This window comes from Salmo salar, chromosome 13, assembly GCF_965601325.2.
Source record: "Salmo salar chromosome 13, fSalSal1, whole genome shotgun sequence".
In the NCBI taxonomy this organism is placed as follows: domain Eukaryota; kingdom Metazoa; phylum Chordata; class Actinopteri; order Salmoniformes; family Salmonidae; genus Salmo; species Salmo salar.
In genome coordinates this window covers 16,543,651-16,569,585 of record NC_138303.1, presented here as the reverse complement: position 1 = coordinate 16,569,585, position 25,935 = coordinate 16,543,651, and the positions used below count along the sequence as shown (strand labels likewise).

At 39.6% G+C, this 25,935-nt stretch overlaps 2 protein-coding genes across 7 annotated transcripts; both read left to right on the top strand.

Moving 5' to 3' along the window:
- Positions 1-241: 241 nt before the first annotated feature.
- uxt (ubiquitously-expressed, prefoldin-like chaperone) lies at positions 242-2,147 on the top strand. 3 transcript variants are annotated; one of them, XM_014134561.2, is made up of 7 exons: positions 242-321; positions 456-612; positions 722-803; positions 1,126-1,193; positions 1,283-1,390; positions 1,611-1,674; positions 1,849-2,147. In XM_014134561.2, exons 2-7 carry the CDS (start codon positions 491-493, stop codon positions 1,909-1,911), a joined length of 507 nt encoding a protein of 168 aa, XP_013990036.2. In that variant the 5' UTR covers positions 242-321; positions 456-490; the 3' UTR covers positions 1,912-2,147. The 3 variants fall into 3 exon arrangements, with proteins under 3 accessions (XP_013990036.2, NP_001266031.1, XP_082815791.1); NM_001279102.1 differs by having other exon boundaries at positions 280-321; positions 722-884; XM_082959665.1 differs by lacking the exon at positions 242-321 and having other exon boundaries at positions 330-612.
- Positions 2,148-3,733: 1,586 nt separating this feature from the next.
- Positions 3,734-23,836, top strand: elk1 (ETS transcription factor ELK1). Of its 4 annotated transcripts, none has more exons than XM_045692979.2 (10): positions 3,734-4,495; positions 5,191-5,337; positions 12,020-12,228; positions 12,550-12,963; positions 13,080-13,223; positions 13,437-13,706; positions 13,788-13,923; positions 14,217-14,452; positions 14,721-14,822; positions 18,600-23,836. In XM_045692979.2, exons 3-10 carry the CDS (start codon positions 12,022-12,024, stop codon positions 18,696-18,698), a joined length of 1,608 nt encoding a protein of 535 aa, XP_045548935.1. In that variant the 5' UTR covers positions 3,734-4,495; positions 5,191-5,337; positions 12,020-12,021; the 3' UTR covers positions 18,699-23,836. The 4 variants fall into 4 exon arrangements, with proteins under 4 accessions (XP_045548935.1, XP_082815985.1, XP_045548934.1 ...); XM_045692978.2 differs by having other exon boundaries at positions 3,735-4,495; positions 5,191-5,272; XM_082959859.1 differs by lacking the exon at positions 5,191-5,337 and having other exon boundaries at positions 12,550-12,924.
- Positions 23,837-25,935: the final 2,099 nt, after the last annotated feature.

Below are 25,935 nucleotides of genomic sequence, written 5' to 3'. Positions count from 1 at the left end.
AATTGTGTACGGCGCAATAAATTATATTAGTAGACACACAAAAAACATTGTTGACCATTTAGGCTTGAATTTTTTTCTCCAAAAATCACATAATATCTAATAGAAAAACTTCTAATGATTATTTGTATGATAACTAGCACAAAATATATCGATAACTGTTCAAATGTTCACCCTAATTATTCATTTACAAAGCATACAAGACAACTCTTATTCTGAATAATTCCAAAAATCCGTGACCCCGGAAGTACTTAGTTATTCATACATGCTAGCTAGACAGTGGTTACATAAGACAGCTGCAGTTGTTTTGTGCTGTTGAGATAGGTAAGCCAAAGCTACAACAAAATTGTGGACTATGTTGTTATTAAACATAGATAGTCAGCTAGCTAACAATAATAAGGCGAATGCAGAGTTAACTACATCATATGGTTAATATCTTTGGAACATTTTGTTTTCAGGATTCAGAATCAAGTTGCCTCGTTTTCGAAAACGAATGACCGTCAACAACTTATTGCTTTCACGACTCATAATGGCACATGCTGGAAAACCCAGCATTGACGAAAAGGTCTTGCAGTATGAAACGTTTATTAGCGATGTGTTGAAACGAGATTTGGAGTAAGTAGTCTATTTTCCTTAGACTAGTGTCATTTTATTCGCTAACTCAGATGTGCGCAGCATTTTCGCGCATGTGCACAATTTCTATTTATTTTTTATGTTCTGACAGGAGGGTATTGGAGCAAAGAGATGGAGTGTATGAAAAAATCGCACAATATCTACAACTGAAAAATACCATTGAAAGCCTAAAGGTATAAGTTACCACCATGGCACCAACTTACATTGGATATCTATGGGCCAACACCATGATGAATAGATGTGACCATCAAACAGTGGGCCATCAATATTTCTACATTTTCTATACATGTATATTAATGTAGCTATGTTGTGGCATATACATATTGTATAACAGAAATGTTGTATAATAAAATGTGTTGTTTTGTTGTGCTTTTCCTCAGTTATTTAGAACATTTACATGCTGGTAATTTAAGCAGATGCTCTTATCCAGAGCGACTTACAGTAGTGAGTGCATACATTTTTATATTTGTTCGTACTAACAAATTGTCTTCGTAGGAATCTGAGACGAAGGGACTCAAAACAGAGATAGATCTTGGCTGTAATTTCTACGTCCAAGCACATGTGTAAGTGATTAGGCTTATTGAAAATTGTCCATATTACTTTATTTTTATTGTGATTTGATTGAGGCCTTGACTGAGTTGTTTTGTTTCAGGGAGGACTCCTCAAAAATCTTTGTTGCTGTTGGATATGGCTTTTTTGTTGAGTTAACGCACTCAGAAGCTCTGAAGTTCATTGAGAAAAAGACAAATCAGCTTACAGCGTGAGTAGCACCAGCAATATCCATTAAAACACACACACATAAGTCATTAGTACAGTATTTTGTAAACATCTGTCAAAATGATTGCCTCTAGAGGGCACATGTGTTTTGTTATTACATTACTGTGATACAGCATTGTATTTAGGCCCATGTTTCAAGCTCTCAAATCTTGGATAAACCTTACAATTTATAAGGATTCATTCATTTCTATTTCTTTTTCCAGACACACTGAAGTGTTGACCAAAGACTCAGCTAAAATCAAAGCCAACATTCGCATGGTGTTGGAGGTGAGTGATTGAAAAGATGGTATTCCTGCTCGCACAATGGTATTTACTACTTGCAAACTATTATGATGGTATTATGAGCATGGTACAATATTACACAATGTGGGAAATATTTCACAACTAAATGTAATGGGAGATTCTTTTTTTTAATGATGTAAATGTTTTTCTAACTAACAGGGATTAAGAGAGCTTCAAAGTCTTACGGATGTTCCAGAGAAAAGGACGAGAGAAGCTCTTTAGCTGCAGTAGTGCTTCTGTTCTGACCTTTAGTTATCCGTTTTCTATCACGTTCATAATAGTGATAAGGCTGTATTATTTCCATTGCTCTTTGGTTTATCTGAAGCAATATAAATGGTGTGTAAACCAAACCTTTGATACAAACTTTGCATCTGAACAGGTTGTACTGTTTAGAAGTTGCTTTAAAACTGTAATTCTGTATAAAATAAAATGGGGAAAGAAGTTTCAAAATTTGTAAACCAGTTTCAGTGGCTTGCTTATGTTTGATGCATTTTTTTCTGCATTGTATTGTACTAGATCAAGTAAACCTTATGTTGACAAACTATATTCCTACAACTCTTTCCAATAATATCTAAAATATATCCAAAATATATTCACATTTTTGGTATCCTGACCTCTCTTTTCAATGCCTGAAGTCATCATCAATAACGCAATTAAATATTGAAGAAAATAAAGCTTGCGGATGAACATGCATGTCTGATCTTCGTATGGTATCTCGCATAAATGTCACCTCTTCAAAGCCACCAGCACTTTCATCTTCAAATAGCATGGTGAAGTGCTGTTGTGAAGGGAACGTTCAGAGTACTCTATATTAGTTTCTCATGCTGAGAAACTGGATTTTCCTGTTCAATGTTAATACTTCCCAGTATCAGAGACATTGGTCTCTTGACTTATACGGCAACAGGAACCAAATCCACAGGAACCATATCCACTTTTTCACTTAATTTATTTTTGTAGTTCTGTATTTTTAAACTATCACTTGTTAAATTATGACTTTTGAAGCCATCAAGTCACCATCGCTTTACAAAACCGCTCATTTAATTCTGGCCCTTTGGACAAGTTACCATGCACTCGCATTAATAAATTATATAAGGGAAATAAATTGTTCTCTTTTTTTTATTCCGAAGTCTTTTGTGACCATAAAATTAGGAATACTCACAATTAATTGTATTTTTTTGAAGTAATTTCATCGGATCTCTGTTTGACTGATACCCCATCACACCAGAAACAGTTTCCATGGCAACTGGATGTTAAGACCTGACTCTCAAAATAGATATATTTTTTCTGGGTACATATTGCTTAAAAGGGACACATGCATGATCATGTGCCCGAAACGGTGTTAGTTTGATGTGGAACAAGAAAGATTCATGCTGCTAAGATATTTAGCCCACTTTCTTAATACATTTTAAAGATTTACAATTGAAGAAAATGTGACATACGGTTAAAAAGAAAGATGTAAGCTAATAGAATGTAATAGTTAAACATTGAATAAATAATATCACTGGGCCTCTGAATCTTAAAATGATGGTCTTGTTGTAAAGAACATAATGTTTATATAAAGCTAGAAATTATACTGCCAGTGCTTGACTTGGGCAGGAGCTCACTGGAGCTGAGTACCAGCACCTCAAATGTTCTACTGCTTGAGCTCCTGTTCCTCTTATAGAATATTAGCTCCAAAGTATTGTGGAGCTCCTGCACCTAAATATGAACAGTACCAGCACCTATTTCAGTCTATGTCAGGCACTGACTACTACCACAAATAGGCCTGTACTTTGTTATATGCCTGCCCATGCCTAATTGCAAATATCATGTTTTGTTATGCTATGTAAGAAAAAATAAAACAATATGGCAAGGGCGGGGGAAAGTATACCTGTGGATTGTTCAAGATTACAACAGATTCAAATTATTCACAATGTTGCTGCTCCAAATATAATGGGTAAAATTTGGACTGCAAGGGGACACAGTTGAAATTCTCAGTTTACCACCTTGTCTAAATCCTTGGTGAGCAAGAAACGTCATCGATTTTGTGACGTTTGAAGCCTTTCAGGCAGCAACCGATCAAGGAAAAAAAGCCAGCAGGCAGCAATGAGTGATGGTGGAACACGAAAGTAGTCGAGGCATTTGTGGAAACAGGAAGCAACGAGGGAAAAGCAAAGGATTAAGTCAGGCCGTTCGGGCGTCAGAAGACACACCTTGTTGAATGTTTTTATACCATGAACTATAATCGCAAACACTTTTTACATTATGGAGGACTTTTGGCGCTCTCCAGTGAACTCGGAAGCAAGTCTACATTGAGCGTTGAGTCGTTCGAATTGACGCACAAATGAGAGACGGTGGGGGTTTCATAAGGGGCAGCTACGCAATCTTGGCGATTGTTAGCTTGCTAGCAACATGATCTGTTGTCATTTGTTTAGAAAATAACATACGTCATTTTGAAAGTGTTGATTATCTAGCTAGAAGGAGCGAACCAATGTTTTGCGAATTCCATTCTCATATTTGCTATAATTAAATCAACATGACTTTCCCTCAAAGAAACATTCCTAACCGTTAGCTTCTAGATAGCTAGCTCACCACTGTCAATAACCAGCTACTGTAGCATGGAGGGAGAGATGCAAGTGTTACCATCGGATCACTGTTGCATAATAACAAATCGGTGTTGTATCTGTAAATCGCATCCATCTCTACCGTGTCGCAAATCGACTTTTGACACCTTCGTTCAGTGCGCTGACATAATGGACGTAATTTGATTGACCGATAAAATAAAAGGCATTTCAAGACGAGATGGAGTCTAACCCCTTAATAAGTGGTAAGTGTTTACACTGAATTTATGTACATTGAATGTAGTCAGGGAAAACATTTCCGTGCTAGTCTCGACTATCATGTATATTTGTTTATGTTCATCTTGTGCTAGCTAAAAATAGAAAGGTTTGGCCTTCAATTCATAATCGGACTAGGATGTTGCCAGTGACTAGATTGCTACTAGCCATGTGGATATTGAACTAGCCTCTGGCTAAATGTAGTGTCGCAACAGGTGTTTTACAGCATTTTATTATAGTCACAATCATTTGTAGGTTCAGCCATTGGTGATTTTGAAAGCAAGTATTCAATCTTCATGAACTACAGTACAAGCTGTAACGTTAGTATAAAGATGATTTACTCACAAGAGATACAGTTTGCTCCCCATTCCAAGAACAAGAATGTAAAACCACACTTTCTGTAAGATTAGTTTACTATGAAGAGTAGACCATCATGTAAGCAAGAATTGGTGCATTATTCCAAGGTGAATTTCACGGTGTATTTTCGCATGCAAGTAGCATTTGATTTCTATATAGCCTTGGCCTAACTGTTGTGAGTTGAAACTGTAGGCTAGTTTGTATATAGGTCATTATGCAGTACTAAACAAATCATAAGTATTCTCCAAAAATGAAGGTGTAAACTTGATCAAGAAAATGTATGTGTACAGTACATGAAACATGCTCCCCCTCTTGCCTTACCTCACAGCCTAAAGGTCACCCATACGGTTTCTCTGTGGTGCACTTCACAGAATTATTGCCGCTGCCTTCTCCAGCCCAGTTTATTGAAGGTCTGTACCTGCTAACAACCACAAAAGCAACATCACACAGCTTCCCAGGACTTCTCACACTCAAGGTCCTGTTCCCATTAGATCTACCATCCAAACCAGTGTCTTACTGGACTACACAATTATACCTCAGTACTAAGTGTTGTTATTTATGCCTTTGTTTTTCAGTACATTCATTTACTACAATGGCATTAGTCGTCTCATGCTTGTAGCGAAGCTAAAGTCTTGATAGATGGCTAATACCACTTTTCAAAATGGAGACACCCTTTGATGCATTGTCCTCCTGAAGGATGGTCATATGGGTGGCATGAAGCCCTCACAAATCATAGTTCGCCTATAAAATATTGCGTTGGTAATTGTTCTTCTGTCAGTTTTGAATGAATGGAGATTCAGATTGATAGATTTTAGTTTAATCTCTATGTACAATGCTGCTGCTTTGTCCTGATGAGGTCAATGCAGTTCATTCATTTAGGTGTATAAATCATCTCAGACCTTTTTGTCTGTGAATAATAATTTTCTATTGAAGTTGAGGCTCACTCCATGCATAGGTTTACCTCTGAGGCAATAATGTTTGACAGTGAAAACAGATTTACAACAACTCTTTGTCAGTTCCGCTAATATTTATTTGGCCATTTAATTTATGATGCATTGTACACTGTTTAGCTGAACATTACAAAATGTGCACATTACTCAATCTTCTATCCCAGCGCTCACCCAAAAACCTAGTGAGTGACATGTTCAGAGTGCGCCTTAAGGAAGCTGGGAAACAGTTACTTTGAAGCTAGGCCTATATTCTTTCCTCCTTCACATGAGCTAAAGGACTTGTAACTTTGTTATTCAAAATCATGTTGACAGTAATGATGCATCCTTACACTCTAGTACTTGCCTAACTAGGCTACACTCACATATGTTCATGTTAGACTTTGTTGTTTCCCTCCCCTAGTTACCATTAATGAAAGGCTTTTTACCATGGTGATAGTTTCCAAGGTGTTTGATAGGAGTTATGTAATTGAACAAAAAAATGGTAATACGGTAAATTTGCATGCCCAACATGTCCTTCCTTAACTACTAATGCACTTCCTTTCTTTCTGTGGCCTGTTGTTCGCCAGTAGCTCTTCGTTTACTGTCTTTTATTCTGTAATTAGACCTGGCTACTATCTGTCAACTACTACACTACCCACTTTATTGAAAAACTACACTACTACACTACCCACTTTATTGAAATACTACACTACTACACTACCCACTTTATTGAAATACTACACTACCCACTTTATTGAAATACCACACTACTCAGTGTATTGAAATACTACACTACCCAGTGTATTGAAATACTACACTACCCAGTGTATTGAAATACTACACTACCCAGTGTATTGAAATACTACACTACCCAGTGTATTGAAATACTACACTACCCAGTGTATTGAAATACTACACTAACTAGTGTATTGAAAAAACTACATTACCCAGTGTATTGAAATACTACACTACCCACTCTATGGAAATACTACACTACCCAGAAACAACTGTATTGAAATACTACACTACTACTCTCTTCACGGTAATGAAATGAGCAATGCCAAATAAAGATTCTCTTTTATGTTAGTAGGGATTGAACTTAAAATACTGAATGTTGTTAAACCCTAATAAGGGGAATGGGTAGGCAACATTAAACCCACTATTTAAAATAATCAGTTTTGTACACCATGATCACAGATAGGGTTGCAAAGGGTCGGAAACTTTCCGGTAAATTTCTGGAATTTTTCCGGAAATTTTCCATGGGAAGTTAAGCCTGGGAATTTGGGGAATTTTGCTTTAATTCATCAAAGTTAGCTTATAACAGTGAACCTTTTTTGTGGGATACACAAGGCAATTCTAGGTCTTGTGGCATATTTTGGTTAAACTATCCCCAATTCAATGGAATTGCAACCCTCTGCATGCGCAGTGCATTCTTCCATCACATGTGCAGTGTACTCTTCCATCACATGTACAGCTGATTCTCAAGATCTTGCACACTAATGAGATGCTATTGAGCCCACACTACTACACTGTCTGAGCCAAGGACTACATGCTTTCTGGTAAGTTTTGATTACAGTACTGGGTGGGGTGAATATGTTTTAAATGACATGCATGATTTTTTTGTTAACTAGTAAATAGTAGCCTACAGCAAAGTGTGTTTAAATCATTTCTAACTCATTTCTGCTAGTTTGTTTTTGCTACCATCTGGGTTTTAGCTTGCTTGAGTCTGCTAACTGAGGAGTGTTAATTCACCTGTTTCCACACGTTTCATTTTAAAACACTTATCTTACAAAATGACGTGTTTAATCTAACTGCTTAACTTTTTATCTGTACATGGAATTGTATTTAACTTTTTTTTTACTATTTATTTTTCACATTTTTACAGGAAAATGCCACGGGCACTATCTGATGTGTGGAGACTTTTTACTGCAGCTAATGTAGAAGGAAAAGCTGTGTAGATTTGCAAATAATGTTCCAAATCATATGTGAAGAATGCATCAAAGGTGCAGAATCATCTGGCCAAGTGCATAAAGTTCCCTCAGCACTCACAACAAGCAACATCTGACAAAAGTCCCTCTACTTCTATTCGAGGTGAAAATGATGAATCCGACACCTTATCGATAGCAACAGCTCATGGTCCTCCTGGAATCAGAAGTTTTTTTGACTCAATGGAGGAACGTAGTCAGAGAAATGCTGATGTATGTCTTGCTCGAGCTGTGTATGCAACTGGTTCACCACTGATGCTCACAGGCAATGTGTATTGGAAGAGATTTCTGAATGTTCTTTGCCCAGCATACACCCCTCCAACTAGACATGCTTTATCGACTAATTTGCTGGATGCAGAGTTCAACAGAGTTCAAGTGAAGGTCAAGCAAATCATAGAAAAAGCAGACTGTATTGCAATCATCTCTGATGGGTGGTCGAATGTTTGTGGGCAAGGAATAATGAACTACATCATCTCCACCCCTCAACCAGTATTCTACAAGAGCACAGACACAAGGGACAACAGACACACCGGTCTCTACATTGCAGATGAGCTGAAGGCAGCCTTCCCTGTAGCTCAGTTGGTAGAGCATGGTGTTTGCAACGCCAGGGTTGTGGGTTCGATTCCCACGGGGGGCCAGCACAGAAAAAAAAAATGTATGAAATGTATGCATTCACTACTGTAAGTCGCTCTGGATAAGAGCGTCTGCTAAATGACTAAAATGTAAATGTAATCAATGACCTTGGACCACAGAAGGTATTTGCGATGGTGACAGACAATGCTGCGAACATGAAGGCTGCTTGGTCTAAAGTGGAGGAGTCCTGCCCTCACATCACACCCACTGGCTGTGCTGCTCATGCATTGAATCTGCTCCTCAAGGACATCATGGCACTGAAAACAATGGATACACTCTACAAGAGAGCCAAGGAAATGGTTAGGTATGTGAAGGGTCATAGCAGCAATCTACCTCACCAAGCAAAGTGAGAAGAATAAGAGCACCACATTGAAGCTGCCCAGCAACGCCCGCTGGGGTGGTGTTGTCATCATGTTTGACAGTCTTCTGGAGGGGAAGGAGTCTCTCCAAGAAATGGACATATCACAGTCTGCTGATATGGACAGCCCCATCAAGAGGATCCTCCTGGATGATGTATTTTGGGAGAGAGTGGTAAGCAGCCTGAAACTCCTGAAACCTGTAGCAGTAGCCATTACACGGATTGAGAGAGACAATGCCATCATGTCTGATGTTCTTGCAGATGTAAGAGAAGAGATCTGTACTGCCCTGCCCACTTCACTGTTGCTCCAAGCAGAGGAAACTGCAGTTCTGAAATACATCAAAAAGCGTGAAGACTTCTGCCTGAAGCCCATACACGCCGCAGTGTACATGTTGGACCCCAAGTATGCTGGCAAGAGCATCCTGTCTGGTGCAGAGATCAGCGAGGCCTATGGTGTCATCACTACTGTGTCTCGCCACCTTGGCCTGGATGAGGGCAAGGTTCTTGGCAGTCTGGCGAAGTACGCTTCCAAGCAAGGGCTTTGGGATGGAGATGCAATATGGCAGTCGTGCCAACATATCTCATCAGCCACCTTGTGGAAGGGACTTTGTGGATCTGAGGCTCTTTCCCCTGTTGCCTCCATCATCCTTCAAATCCCACCAACATCAGCCGCCTAAGAGCGCAACTGGTTCTTGTTTGGGAGCACACACACCAAAGCACGCAACAGGCTGACCAATACAAGGGTTGAAAAATTGGTGGCCATCTGGGCAAATTTGAGGCTTTTTGAGCCTGACAATGAGCCATCCTCAACAAGGTTGGAAAGTGACAGTGAAGATGAGTCCTCAGTCTGACGTTCAAGAGGTGGACATTGAGGAGGTCCAGGGAGAAGACATGGAAGCTTGAGAGGAAGACAAACAAAGCTTTAGTTTCTAGACTATCATTTTACAGATTCAAATTCAAATCAAATGTATTTATATAGCCCTTCTTACATCAGCTGATATCTCAAAGTGCTGTACAGAAACCCAGCCTAAAACCCCAAACAGCAAGCAATGCAGGTGTAGAAGCACAATATACGGTGAGGGGGAAAAGGTATTTGATCCCCTGCTGATTTTGTATGTTTGCCCACTGACAAAGAAATGATCAGTCTATAATTTTAATGGTAGGTTTATTTGAACAGTGAGAAACAGAATAACAACAGAAAAATCCAGAAAAACGTATGTCAAAAATGTTATAAATTGATTTGCATTTTAATGAGGGATATAAGTATTTGACCCCCTCTCTTAAAGGGAGTGCTCCTAATCTCAACTTGTTACCTGTATAAAAGACACCTGTCCACAGAAGCAATCAATCAATCAGATTCCAAACTCTCCACCATGGCCAAGACCAAAGAGCTCTCCAAGGATATCGGGGACAAGATTGTAGACCTACACAAGGCTGGAATGGGCTACAAGACCATCGCCAAGCAGCTTGGTGAGAAGGTGACAACAGTTGGTGTGATTAATCTCAAATGGAAGAAACGCAAAGTAACTGTTAATCTCCCTCGGCCTGGGGCTCCATGCAAGATCTCACCTCGTGGAGTTGCAATGATCATGAGAACGGTGAGGAATCAGCCCAGAACTACACGGGAGGATCTTGTCAATGATCTCAAGGCAGCTGGGACCATAATCACCAAGAAAACAATTGGTAACACACTATGCTGTGAAGGACTGAAATCCTGCAGCGCCCGCAAGGTCCCCCTGCTCAAGAAAGCACATATACATGCCCGTCTGAAGTTTGCCAATGAACACCTGAATGATTCAGAGGACAACTGGGTGAAAGTGTTGTGGTCAGATGAGACCCAAATGGAGCTCTTTGGCATCAACAACTTGCCGTGTTTGGAGGAGGAAGAATGCTGCCTATGACCCCAAGAACACCATTCCCACCGTCAAACATGGAGGTGGAAACATTATGCTTTGGGGGTGTTTTTCTGCTAAGGGGACAGGACAACTTCACCGCATCAAAGGGACGATGGACGGGGCCATGTACCGTCAAATCTTTGGTGAGAACCTCCTTCCCTCAGCCAGGGCATTGAAAATGGGCCGTGGATGGGTATTCCAGCATGACAATGACCCAAAACACACGGCCAAGGCAACAAAGGAGTGGCTCAAGAAGAAGCACATTAAGGTCCTGGAGTGGCCTAGCCAGTCTCCAGACCTTAATTCCATAGAAAATCTGTGGAGGGAGCTGAAGGTTCGAGTTGCCAAACGTCAGCCTCGAAACCTTAATGACTTGGAGAAGATCTGCAAAGAGGAGTGGGACAAAATCCCTCCTGAGATGTGTGCAAACCTGGTGGCCAACTACAAGAAACGTCTGACCTCTGTGATTGCCAACAAGGGTTTTGCCACCAAGTACTAAGTCATGTTTTGCAGAGGGGTCAAATACTTATTTCCCTCATTAAAATGCAAATAGTTTTCTAACATTTTTGACATGCGTTTTTTCGGGATTTTTTTGTTGTTATTCTGTCTCTCACTGTTCAAATAAACCTACCATTAAAATTATAGACTGATCATTTCTTTGTCAGTGGGCAAACGTCCAAAATCAGCAGGGGATCAAATACTTTTTTCCCTCACTGTATGTTGAAAACCTTTTTGGGAGATGCGATGGATCATTGGGGATCATTCAATATTCCCTTTCTTTTGTTGTTCAGTGAAATCGTCCCATGTGAGGAATCAACTCATTTAATTAAATTTGAATTTGTAAATAAATTGTTTTCCAAAAAAATTCTATTGGAATGATTTAATTAATTGCAATTATGTCTACTTATGATAAGGTAAAAGGTTTATGTTTCTGTCTCCATATGATATGGTAAATATGTCCAATGCAAAAAACATCTACATTTTAAATGGTATTAATATTAGTTTGCATACATTTCTGTTAATTCCCATATATTCCCGTTAATTCCCTTGGAAGGTTTCCACCTGAATATTCTCCAAAATGTGCAACCGTAGTCACAGATCTGAAAACTAACAAATCAACATGACAAAATATTTTCCTTTTCTAGAAATGTTTCCCAAACACTGGCACAAATGAGTAGCCCCTAATCTAAATTCAGTAGCTAGCCATGGCACAAATTAGGTGGCCCTAATCTTAACTCAGTAGCTAGACTAGCTGCTGTATCTAAATGAGGCTGTGAGAGCTCATTCAGATGTTGTCTGTTATGTATCGTTGCTGCAAGGCAGTCTCACTCATGTTTCTGATTTGTTCCCCCTGCAGCCATGGACCCGTCCATCACGTTGTGGCAGTTCCTGCTGCATCTCCTCGAGGACGACAGCCATAGGCACCTCATCTCCTGGACCTCTGGGGATGGGGAGTTCAAGCTGCTGGACGCAGAGGAGGTGGCACGCCTCTGGGGGCTCCGCAAGAACAAGACCAACATGAATTACGATAAACTAAGCAGGGCGCTCCGATACTACTATGATAAGGTATCCTTGCTGCTTATTGTTTGGTATGAGACTTTTCAAGTATTTATGAGATGTTTGATGCACTGAGTGAAGCTATAACATTAATCACATTTGTTGATTTTCTGTTCACAAACAATGAGCTCAGCATTGTGTTCAGGTGTAAATTCACAACTCAAAGCAGAAAAGGCTGTTACAGATCATGTATGTGTAGCAATATGCTGGTAGCAGCCCAGTAGGTGTAAGCTTACTTCTTTCAGCTAGATATTTTGTTGAGGTAATTGTTTTTGTTTTTTCAGTATGGTTTATTGCAATTGTCTGTTAATTCAGTGTAATCCTTTATAGAATATCATCAAGAAGGTGAGTGGGCAGAAGTTTGTCTACAAGTTTGTGGCCCACCCTGACCCTTCATCAGTAGACTGTGTCAGAGGCGGTGAGGATTCTCAGCAACAGGAGAATCTTGATTCAGCGGGCCAAACCAAGTCCCCAGGAGGGGGGTCTTCTAACTGCCCCTCCAAGAACCTGCTGATGCAGCGGTCCTCTCCAGTCTCTGTCCAGCGTAGCTCTCGCAACGACTACATGAAGTCAGGGCTCTACTCCACCTTCACAATCCAGTCCCTCCAAGCCCCCTGCAGGACCTCTCCACAGCCTATAAAGACTGAGCTGCTGAATCAGGACTCTTCCCCCAGACCCCACAGCGCTGACCAGACACTGCGGGAGGTGAGGGCCCATGACGAGGACCTCTCCATTTTAACCATGGTCATTACTACTAAATATACTTTTTTTAACGTTATTGGTGTTGATGAAATGTCAAATGTGTGATTGAAGTGACTATTGCATGGTTCAGACTACTACAAGTGTTATCTGTCTGTCAGGTGTGTCTGGATGGCCAGAGCTCCTCCGTGCAGGGCTGTGGCAGCGTAGAGAGTAGCCTGCAGGTCACACTGACTCATCCCTCGCCCTGTGCCACGCCTGCCCTCAGCCCCCAGACCTTGTCAGTGTCAAACACAGGCAGCTCGGTAAGACACTCAGAAGTCACAATATGTCCTCTTTTTGTCAAAGATTCTGTTGATCCATATGTTAACATTTGTGCTTAAAAATCTTTTATACAAAGTGCACCCAAATGCCCTGTTTGAACCCTGTTGACTCAAATGTTTCTCACGGATTCTGATTCTGGATGCTATGGTGTGCAAATCTAATGTTTCTCTTTAAATACTGTTTTGAACGTCCAGAAGTCTCAGCCACAGAAGACCCAGATCCTATGCGACCCTCCTCAGATCTATCTGACCAGTGTGTCGGACCCTGGCTCCCTCACTCCTCTGACCCTGACCCCTGTTGCTGCACCTGGGGCCCCGGGGGAGTGTGTGGTGAACCAGCCTCAGGGCCACCCTGTCTTTGTGGTCATCAAGCCCTCACCTGTGGTGCACTCCAAAGAGCAAAACCTCACGTCTGAAGAGGACCTGGTGGAGATCATGAGCTTAGAGGAGAAACATGTTGTAGAGGTGATTGAGAAGAGAACACACAAGAGCAAATTACATGTTTCATCGTTCCATGGTTTTATATGGACCTTTCTCCTCTTCTAGGTTCCTGAATCTGCATTGGGACCAAGGGAACCTAAAACCCCCCTCTCCATTGATGTCCTCCCACCCTGTGTGGAACCAGTGGGCCAGCCTGTTGGGGAAGGGGAGGAAGAAGGCAAAGATGAGGCCCATTTACCAGGCAAGTCATACATACCACACACATCTCACACAATATGATGTCCACATATTTGTAGCTATACTGTATACTTTAGATGTGTGGTATTATACAACAGATGGGTCTAATCCTCAGTGCTGATTGGTTAAAACTGCATTCCAGCCAGTGTCTATTCCACAAGTTACACTCGTGTCAATATATCCTCCAAACACTGGCCTCTCACTTAAACATGACACTGTTCTTATTACTGGGTTTATATTCCTGTAAAGACGGGTATGCCTACTGTTCCCTCATTCTTGGTCCTTCCTCCCCCTCAGAAAATTCCATGACTCCAGCAGTTGCTCTTCAAGCGGCTACTCTTCCAGCCTGGTCGCCCCAGGAAGTACAACCCCCGAAAGCCAAGAAGCCCAAAGTCCTAGAACTGCCCTCTTCCTCAACCCTCCTACCCCCTGGTCTGTCACTGGATCAGGTCAATGCTGCCGTCAACAGCCTCCTGGCCCCTGGAAGTGCCACCAACACTCTGACTCCTACAGTGTTCACCTCCCATTCTCTGGTAAGTGACATGCATACATCTCAGTGCCACATAAAAATAAATTAAACTGTCACACTTCCTGGCGCCTCATTTAACAAATGTCGGTGTATTAGTGTGTTTTCAACTTTCCAAACGCCTTTCTACCCTCACCAAATTATTATTATACATGATTTATCAAGACCATAATGTATTTTGTTTGATATGATATGAATGCAATAATTAAAATAGTTTCCGTGTTAAACTGGCTAATAATCATACATTTTCTATATTTTTGTGCTCTGTCCCTTAGACTCCGGTATTACTGACACCAAGTCCTCTCCCCTCCACCATCCACTTCTGGAGCACACTCAGTCCCATTGCTCCCCGGAGCCCGGCCAAGCTCTCCTTTCAGGTATGTCCTTCCTGTCCTGTCCCTGCTGCTGCCTGGCAGAGGGCACTAGAGCAGGCCATCTGGCCGTCCTGATCTCATCTACATCACTAACAGAAGTATAGAGAGATGGGTTGGATTATAAATGCTTTTAGATTTACCTAATGCCATATAATGTTGGTCACAACTTACTAGTGCTGAGCGATATGTCGTTAATTTTCAGTTTCTTAAACAAGTAATTGACACGTCTGTTAAATTATTTGAATTCCTTTTTTTTTTTTTCTCTCTCTGAGCTCGATGTGCAGTTTCTGTAGAGATAAATCAGATCTAGCCTGAACTGTGCGATGTAGTAGGGAGTTTTAGTTTCCAAAAGGCCTATATTCTACATAGTTTAGCGCAGAAAACATGCTAATTAAGTGCAGTGACCATAATCCATTGCGCGCCCGCATACTTGTCCGGTCTGTGTGGAGCAGACAGGGAGACTGACTGAGAGAAGAGAGCTTGTGTTCAAGAGGGATAGAAAGCAGTGCTTTGCGAGCCTGAAAATACATGATCTAAGTCCAGGGCCTCCAATCTTTTCTAGAACGAGCTACTTTAAAAAAATATATATATATGTTTTTTTATAAAGCTTTCAAATGGACACGTTCTTCTCCTCTCCTCTACCCTGCAACTTTTCCCGATGTCCTTGGTGTGCAAGACATGTTTTCTGTCAATATACCTGGTAAAATAATGGTTAATAAACAGTATTTGGCGTGACAGGCCCTAATAAAATTGTCTTTTGTACAGTATTTTCCTGAATTCTGTTTTCTCTGTAAAAAAATTCCTGGATTTATTTTGTATTTTAAAAATGTTTTTCACTCTCAATATTACAATTATTCATAGAGAAACAACAAAAATTAGGTTCGGAGTGCATGTCAATGCTTAAATCACATCAGAAGAACATAATAATATGGAATTCCCCTTTAATTGCATCTAGCAAGAGAGGAATGTGTCAGTCTAGCGATGTTTCTGCTGTTAGGACTACTGCTCCAGCACATGTCATGGCACAGTTTGTAAAACAATGGCCACCCAATTGATACAGGTCATCATGGTATAGTTCTGTCAGGTAGGCCTAATTATTTGCAGTTAACATTTAATTGAGAAGGTTTTTGGGAAATTCTTTGTCTACCCACATGGCGGTTATCATTAGCATCAATCAATGGCTACATATAGAGTGATAAACAAACGGTGCACCAAATAGACAGACATAGGCAAAAGTGCTGGAAATGTGTTGGCAGAGGTTGTTACATTTGTAGTGGCTAACCAGGTTGTTACATTTGTAGTGGCTAACCAGGTTGTTACCATTGTAGTGGCTAACCAGGGGTGAGATAATGTCAATGTGGCTTTGATTGGATAGTAGCCGGGAGATTTATGTTTTTGACAGTTTGCGATGGAACAAATGAAGAAATGCATGTACTTTCAGAATTGCTTGGCGAGCCACTCGTCTCGTGGGCGAGCCACTCGTGGGCGAGCCACTGGTAGCTCGGGATCTACCTGTGGAGACCCCTGATCTAAGTTGTTGATAGTTGGTATTCAGCAGTCATAAAAGTATACCTTATTTACTTTGAAGAACTATTCAAATTGTAATTTTTGTCAGACAGCATTGGCTGCAGCTCTATAGATATGAGATGATGACTCGGAATTAAATAAAAAAGTTGTAAAATAAAACAAATATTTTTTGATTAAAGTAATGTGAATAAATGATGGTTAATAAGTGAATAGCAGTAATGGGCATTCACTACCATCATGGGACTTGTATTAATTGTTTTATTCTGTGGTGTTACAGCATTCAATATAATTCATAGTGCATTTAAAGCTGCAATATGAAACTTTTGGGGCGAGCCGACCAAATTCCCATAGAAATGTGAGTTATAGATCAGTCATTCTTATTGAAAGAAAGTCTAAGAAGCGGTAGATCTGTTCTATGTGCATTATTTATATTCTTCACGTTCTTAAATTTTATTTTTGCGTCTTTTACTTTCGGTTTTGTACACCAGCTGGAAATACAATATTTTGGGTTATGGGAAAGATATTTCACAGCGGTTTAGAGGTATGTACACTTAGGTGCAATGATTATCTACACGAGCTTGTTTTGTCACAAACTGAAATTAAGCTAACTATTAACATTTTAGCAACCAGGAAATGGTTGCTAATGTCTAAAATTGTCGAAATCGAAAACCGACCACAAATCACTAATTGCTCAGCACTACTACTTGCGTATGTACTGCTCCAGTCTAAAGTTTGGACACACCTACTCATTCAAGGGTTTTTCTTTACTTTTACTATTTTCTACATTGTAGCATAATAGTGACGACATCAAAACTATAAAATAACACACATGGAATCATGTAGTAGCCAAAAAAGTGTTAAACAAATCAAAATCAAGCCACCCTTTGCCTTGATGACAGCTTTGCACACTCTTGGCATTCTCTCAACCAGCTTCACCTGGAATGCTTTTCCAACAGTCTTGAAGGAGTTCCCACATATGCTGAGCACTTGTTGGCTGGTTTTCCTTCACTCTGCGGTCCAACTCATCCCAAACCATCTCAATTGGGTTGAGGTCGGGTGATTGTGGAGGCCAGGTGATCTGATGCATCACTCTCCTTCTTGGTCAAATAGCCCTTACACAGCCTGGAGGTGTGTTGGGTCATTATCCTGTTGAAAAACAAATGATAGTCCCACTAAGCGCAAACCAGATGGGATGTCGTATCGCTGCAGAATGCTGTGGTAGCCATGCTGGTTAAGTGTGCCTTGAATTCTAAATGAATCACAGACTGTGTCACCAGCAAAGCACCATCACACCTCCTCCTCCATGCTTCACGGTGGGAACTACACATGCGGAGATCATCCGTTCACCTATTCTGCGTCTCACAAAGACGCGCCGGTTGGAACCAAAAATCTCCAATTTGGACAAAGGACAGATTTCCACCGGTATAATGTCCATTGCTCGTGTTTCTTGGCCCAAGCAAGTCTCTCCTTCTTATTGGTGTCCTTTTAGTAGTGGTTTCTTTGCAGCAATTTGACCATGAAGGCCTGATTTAACGCAGTCTCCTCTGAGCAGTTGACGTTGATGTCTGTTACTTGAACTCCCTGAAGCATTTATTTGGGCTGCAATTTCGGATGCTGGTTCTTGCCATAATATGGACTTGGTCTTTTACCAAATAGGGATATCTTCTGTATTACATCTGTATACCACCCCTACCTTGTCACAACACAACTGATTAGCTCAAACACATTAAGAAGGAAAGAAACACCATATATTAACTTTTAACAAGGCACACCTGTTAATTGAAATGCATTCCAGGTGACTACCTCATGAAGCTGGTTGAGAGAATGCCAAGAGTGTGCAAAGTTGTCATCAAGGCAAAGGGTGGCTACCTTGAAGAATCTCAAATATAAAATATATTTTGATTTAACACTTATTTTGGTTACTACATGATTCCATATGTTATTTCATAGTTTTAATGTCTTCACTATTATTCTACAATGTAATAACAAAGAAAAACCCTTGAATGAGTAGGTGTGTCCAAACTTTTGACTGGTACTGTATGTAGGTTGAGGTACATTATGATTACTGCATTTAATAGAAAATACTTTAACCTCCCTCTACTGGTTAACAATCATACTACAACATCTTACACCGTCCCAGTGCTGGACCACAACTTCTCATTTATTACATAGTTGAGCCTTTTAACACAACAAATGGGGAACAGGATGTAGCTACTCTAGATGTTACTAATCAGCTGTTCTTGATTGTTTTAGTTCCCCTCCAATGGAAGCAATCATATCCATATCCCTGCCTTGAGTGTGGACGGCCTGTCTACTCCTGTAGTGCTGTCGCCAGGCCCACAGAAACCATGAGAGTCCTGGAGTCCTTCCACAGTCCTGTGGACATTGATTCCCCAGTTCAGCCTATGGGACAGAAGGTACACTCCATGACCAAACCAAGTACTCCAAGCCAGAGTGCACTCATGAGTGGAGATCTAGTGTCCGGAGTGCTGTTGAATGAATGATTTTTTTAGCAGTTGGAATCTGCATTCAAAGAACCTCATGACGGGCTAGCCCAGCGGTTCTGGATCAAGGCCAAGAGGTGGTGTTGGCAACTTTGAAACTTAGAGGGGCTACTTTTTTTTTTCTTTTTTGTTGTTGACAGATAAGGAATTTTTGGTGCGTCTCTCTTTGTCGGTTCATATTTTTGCCTCAATTTTAAATTGATATATTTTCCTGTTTTATAATTCCCCCCCGTGACAGGGCACTTGACTTTATAGATTAAACTTTTTCCATGAAAGCATTATGGTAGTGCTTGCCCATTGTTTTACATGTAATTGGTTTCTTATTCTCTAGTACTTTTCAAATGACCAGTTACATGAAGAAGAGATGGTACCACCTGTAGTGGTACCATCCAGAGTGTTTTACTTTGAGATGAACTTGGAAGGCATGTTGATGCTTGATGCTGTTTTTTTAAAGAAGCCAAGTCATGTGAACATTTTATAATCATGGTAAAGAAATGGCGCTTACCATTGATAAGCTCATGGCTGGATTGGAACTTTTATTCTGGAAAAGTCAAGCTTTTTTAATTTTTAACATGAGAACTAGTGGATGTGTTTTAACGATTCAGATGAATACATTAAAATGTATTGTTTATTTTGATGGAGAATCAGGTGTGATCACGTTCTATTGTTATGTGAATTTGATAGTCGGTCATGTTCACTGTCCATTCCAGGTTTTCTTTTAGGTTTAATTACTAGTTAATTATTTTGATGGCAAGATGGAACATTGGTTCTGGAGTATCATGTGAAACTTCACCAAAGACCAGCTGCATTGATTAAATCCTATGTCATTTTAGAGATGCAGTGGTAGCCTTCATTCATGCAAGGGCTATAACACCTTATAATGCTACCAAAATCACACACAGAAGAACCAGTTTACTTTCAAAATGGATTTAGAAAAGACAAGGTTTGCTAACATAATTGTATATAATCATTATGCGACATGGTTGAAGACCAAGTATGACTTACAATAGATCAGGTTATCATAGAAAATAAAATGGTTAAGCTTTCGATCATCTTTGATTTAATTTAGTTTTTACTGAAAACAACTTGGTCGATTTATAGAGATATTTGTCCACTGGCCATTTACATTTTACATTAGCAAACAATTGGAAATGTTGACACAATTATTTTTAATTTATTCAGACAATGCTTATAGCAAAAAGCTTAAAAAGCTTTGTTGGTTGATTAGCAATTGGTGTCCAACAATTATTTTTGTACATTAAAAGAGTACATATTTTACTCTTAAGAGTTGATTTTATAAAGTTCTGACTCATGACATTGTTAGCTCAGCTTGCTCCTAGTTAAAGGAGATGCATTAGTATCCTTAACAACAGTCCAGCTTCACACCAAATAGCCTTTCCAAATATACTTACTGTACCATCTAATGAAGTGGCGTTGTCCTTCTAGAGTCAGTGGACTACAGTAACACGTTATTGGCAGGGCTCTTTTGGTCTGTTACTGTACTGGAGTCTATAATGTATATCTGAATTCATTAATAATATCTGAATTCATTTAATCATCTTTTGTAGTTTGAGAGCTTGTAATTATTGTCTAATCGGGGGCTTATTCAGGACAAATGAGGCTTTTTTTTAATTTATTTTTTTGTGTTATGTCTACGGACAATATCTGAAATTGTATTTAATGAGGGGATTCAATCAAAACACATCTAGTTGCAATTGGTATTTAATTTGTAATGTTAGATTGGGATATTTTAAATCATAATTGTAATGTGTATCTAAAAATTGTTTTAAAAAATAGGAGTGCCTCAAGAATAAGGTATTGAACCCAACTGTTAACCAGTTAGTGTTTTGGTTGAACCCTCTCCCCAGAATGTAATGTGTGTCTCTTCAATCACTGCTCTGTGACTGTTTGTTTCTCTGTGAGCCTGTCTAACCTCTGGTTTTAGTTACAGGTGCCCAGCAGATCCGAGGAAATAGGCTTTATACGATTACTAAGCGACCTTTAGAAATGATGTCACATCTGCCCACTCAAAAGCACTTCAAAATAATCCTAGTGGATGTTTGGCTATTCTAAGTACCCGCTTCACTCTCTTACCCTACTTCTAGTCATGTAAAGACTGTTGGCCAGTGATTTCATGCATAGCACTTTACCTTGAACTTAACTTCACAATGTCAAAACCCTCTTTGAGGGACTGACTTTTTTCTACTTCATTCCTAGTCACAATTGGCAAAACAATTAGCTAGTATTGGAACAGTGTGTGCCACTCTCATCAAATCAGTTACCCTTCACTGTTTGGCATTCATACACGTGATCAGTCATTCATACACGTAATCAGTCACTAACGCCGATGTCATGGTGGTACACTTACCACAAGAATATGCCTTTTTATTATCCATCATGACATGGGTCTAAAAGTCATTTCTAACGCTGATCACACTATTGCAACTGAACGGTTACAAACAACAGTTCTAAATATACATGCAATCTATTCTATGACAATGCGCTTAGCAATGCCTTGTTGGCTAGACTGTCTTTTTGTGCAGAGTGTATTTAACAACAAAATTGTAACATCATGGAAACAAGAAGATTATAAATGCCTCTGTATATTTTAAAATCCTACGCCCCAGTCTGTAGCTTTATACATCTCAGGCTGTGTTCTGTTCATGATATTGCTGTCTTTTAACAGTCGTGTGTTAATATTATTCGATTGTATTACCTGGGACTTAAAATGTACTAACTAATTTTAATTCAAAAACTATAGTTTTGATAGTTTGTGTGTAATATTATGTCTCCGTGGTGTAGCTCCAGTACCTTGTTGATACTTCTGCCTGTGTATTGCTACCGTACTGGTGAAACATCCTGCTCTAGCCTAGCATGTTTGTGTTGTGTTGGCAATTGAATGAAATGTGTTTACTATTGACCAGTCACTTTTATGACATGAATGTTGATGGATTGCTCAAATACCTGGCCTATTTCTCAGTTTGACAGCTGGGGGATTTCCCCAGACCCATGGGCTGACAGTTTAAAGCAGACGGAGCAACGGTGATGGGATAGTGATGTCATAGGTTTGTGAGGGATAAATGGCAGCATTTTACAGAAGAGAGAGACTGCTACTGAAAGATTATGTTTGCTCAGTGTTGGGGCAAAAGCCTTTTGATAAAGAAGTTGTCCTTTTTGGTCACAAATGAAAACTATTCTTGGAAATACAAGCCTAAATGATATACCTAAGAATACAGTATGTTTGTCTGCATATGAATAATTGTCTATACAGAAATGTATTGCTTTTGTAAATGTGTTATTGCAGTTTTATCACGTAGATACAGCGCTCTGCTACGTCTTCTATGATAAGAGGATCTGACTGTTGTTTGCTGGAGTTTATTCTACTGCATATATGGACATAAGCCTTGTAATGTGCTGTAAATATGTTCTAAAGGCATCCATGTTTAAGCTCTTTTCAGATATGGATAACATGAAAATACTCACTTGATCCTTTCTTCATCCCAGTTTTCAGATGGCACATGACCCACTGGGCACAAACCTCAGTTCAACGTCTAGTTTCGATTTACATTTGGTTGAGTTGTCAACTGATGTGAATTCAACAACCAAAAAAATCACCATGTCATTGGATGTTGGTTAAAAATATAGATTTTTAAATGCCCTTTGACCTTTTGCAAATCCAATCTGTTTTTCACGTTGATTCAACGTCCTCACAATGACGTGGAAACAATGTTGATTCAAACAGTTTTTGCCCAGTGAGGGGGAGGTTGTTCATCATGTGCTTGTCTTAAACATACTGGCCCTCTTTTTCCCAGTTCCATAGTCTACACATTTTAGCGTTTTGCTGTCTCAACTCTCCCGAAAACTGTTCAGAAATCAGTTATTAATGCGAAGCAAGTTTAGCTGAACTAATAAACTATGATATCTATCTAATGTAAATTGGATATAAACGTACCAGGCCATTCTGAACCCTCTTCAGACTGTTAGTAATATACAGCATGTATGAATTTGATCATTCTTTTTTGACTACCATGCAAATGATGTAAGAAATGAATTAGCCAAAGCCTTAAAGTTAAGTTTTCGGACAAATGGAGATGTGGAACATTTGGGTGTTAAGTATCCATTTATGCAAGTGAGGGATTTTTTTTGAAACGGGTGAGATGGATATTGTGAAGAAAAGCCATTTATTGGAACATATTTTCACCCACCAGAAGTGGGAAAAATTATGAGCATCTTGAGTTGCTTAGAAGTTCGATAAACTTCAGTATTTGAGTTCACCACTTCTTTCACCAGCAAAAGATGTATTGATTGTCTTTTTTCAAAGGAGGGATATTTTACTCTGCTCATGAGCGCTATAGTCTGAATGCCACACAGACACACATTGTCTATCATCTCATTGTAACTTAAATGCTACATGCAGTACATTTTGCGTTTTTTAAGGTTGTATGAAAAATGCAGTTGTGTTTTCAAACGTTCTGTGGCTCTCAACTCTGACCAGAGATTTGAGCTGCATTTTGTTGTCTCTTTTTGAACGTTTCTGAAACATGGATCTACAACCTTGACATGTACTATTGTGTGAGAGCTTTGTCATTGTGTACAGTTTTCTATTCAAGAATGTTTGGGGAAACCTAAAACACTGTATATATGTTTGTGAAAATTGTCGTATCTCTTGCTGAAATAAGTACCAATGTCTTTTGAGGTATTGGCTATTGTTTGTTTCTGTGGCATTTGGTTTCAGATGCCTGTAGCCTTTTCCCTTCCCCATGGGAGTGATTATCTCTGGGGGTTTATTTACAGAGGGGAGGGTTTGCTTTTATTTTTTTGGAAATATCCAAATATATTATATTTACTGGAAGAGAGAGACAAACTATTTTTTATCTACACACTTCAATTTGTTTGTGTAAATGTTATAGATATTATTCTTGTTTTCTAAAAACAGATCTAGAACTAATATTAGGAGTTAATAAAATCCTATTTTGTTCTGTACAAGGTTTTGTTCTTCCTTTCTTTGAAATCACGTTGGTGCTCTCTGTTTCTTTGAAGTGTATTGCAGTTTGAAGTACATCTCAAAAGGTTTATCTTAAATGATGCACAATGCTGAAAGGTGTGTGGAGTGACAGTCATACTAGTATGCCAACACTGAAACTACAGTCAACCAAACAGCATATGATCATATTCAGCACCATGTAGGTTTCTTCTTTCTGAAAGGACAGAAACCAATAATGCCCCAGTTCGGAGATATTCTTGATAGCAAAACTTTAGAACAAATGAATAAACATCTCTGAATATCAAAATGCAGCGTCTTAATTTAGAAAACCAACCACAATCATCCTTCCTGTTTTTGGTTGTGATAGCATCAGATGCAACCTGTGAGGGATTTAATATACAGTACTATATCCCTCAAAATATTCCAAAAGCACTCCCTGAAGGAGCTTCCGTCGCTGGTGTCATCATCCCTCTGGGGAGAGCGGGTCCTCCAGGGTACCAGGCTAGGTATTAATTAAAGAGGAAAGGAAGCAGAGGCACAGCAGGACTTCCACACAATGTACTGATTAACCAAACCCCAGAACACTCCCAGAAAATGTTCTTTGATAACACTTGGCTGGAAGTTGAGAGGGAATGATGGACGACTATCTGCTCCATATAGAGGTGGGCGGTGGAGAGCCTTTATTACAGAGGAGTTGATTAGGCGAAGAAAATGAGGCAGACTCCCTGGCCGTCTGCAGGCAGGTTGGGAGACGACTGATGCAGATGGTGAGATAGCTGATCCTTGTCATGGATCACAGAGCTGCCAAACGTTTCATTTCACCAAACTGATGGCCTTGTCTGGGCTCTGCTGCTGTTCAATGTTTATTGCTACATGCCCTCTGACCTCTTGGTAATGACACTTTGGCTTGTCATCAACACTCATTAACTCTTAATTACTCTAATGATCAAAGAGAGAAAAGTCACCTTTATTCGATGAGGTGGCTTTTCAAAACGTATCCTAACCAAGATGACTATCAAACTAAATGACTATTGACATGTGAGGTGCAACCTAATAAAGGCATTATTTTATCAAAGTGCATAAGAAGTGTGTGAGATGTGAGGGAAGACAAGCTGATGGTTGGAAACCCATAGAAAGCTGGTCGTTGGAGCTCGGCCAAGACTAAAAGATTACCATCCCCTCTTCTTGTAAGAGATCTAGGGGTCTTAAAAACCTTTGGGGTAATCTCATCCAAAAGTCCATCCTCCATACAGAGACTTATCTACAGATTCCAAACATAAGAATGACAACATATTGCTGGTACATTCATAAGGGTAGAAACAAACAAGTAACTCATACTTCATTACAGTTTTACCAAGACTTATTTGTCAGTACATACCTGGTAATATGTGAACCATAAAATAGGGTGCAACCTACATAGGTTTCACAACTGAAAAGCAGAGTGAGGGTCTGTGCCAAAGTTACAGTACATTAGTAAGTGACTGGTGCCAACTGCTAACATTAAAACCTATTCCTCTAAAATGACACAGAACGTACTCTGACCTAGATATAATGGTGGGTGGCTATTTAAAATCTCAAATGGTCCCATAAAAATTCATTGAAATGAGCCTCTCTGTGCTCTAACAGTTCCTTTATCCATCAGAAGCAGACTGTATTTCAAACCAGTTCAGCAATTTTGTCTCCTTGAACATATTGAATTGTATTAGCCTATTTTTTAGCACTTTGTCCTTCACTAATGAGTAAGGTGACCACTAAATGCTGTGGGTCAAGACATAGTCCTAAGCATAATATACTGAATACGTACAGTAACACAGAGTGATTGCAGTAGAAAGTTCACAAAATGCTGTGGCACCACTACAGAATTACAGTACAGCATCAGTGAATGTGTTTTCACTCAGTCCTCCTCAGGCGGTGAATAGACAAAGACCACATGATAGAAATCTAGACTACTAAACAGACAGAAAACCTAAGAGCTATAGTCATTTGCATGCTTCTTTCCTGGTTAATGAGAATAAAATTCATATTAATTCATTACATTTCTATAGCGCTTTTCATAGAATCTCAAAGCGCTTCAAGAGCAAAAACCAAACAACCAATATAT

What these genes read in the sequence shown, in the direction of transcription:
- uxt (XM_014134561.2), top strand. Translation starts at nt 491, where the DNA reads ATGACCGTCAACAACTTATTGCTTTCACGACTCATAATGGCACATGCT. An exon ending in ATACCATTGAAAGCCTAAAG is followed by an intron (nt 804 to 1,125) that starts GTATAAGTTACC and finishes TTGTCTTCGTAG; the next exon opens with GAATCTGAGACGAAGGGACT. An exon ending in TTCTACGTCCAAGCACATGT is followed by an intron (nt 1,194 to 1,282) that starts GTAAGTGATTAG and finishes GTTTTGTTTCAG; the next exon opens with GGAGGACTCCTCAAAAATCT.
- elk1 (XM_014134580.3), top strand. Translation starts at nt 4,471, where the DNA reads ATGGAGTCTAACCCCTTAATAAGTG. An exon ending in TGTCAAACACAGGCAGCTCG is followed by an intron (nt 13,224 to 13,436) that starts GTAAGACACTCA and finishes TTGAACGTCCAG; the next exon opens with AAGTCTCAGCCACAGAAGAC. An exon ending in AGGAGAAACATGTTGTAGAG is followed by an intron (nt 13,707 to 13,787) that starts GTGATTGAGAAG and finishes CTCCTCTTCTAG; the next exon opens with GTTCCTGAATCTGCATTGGG.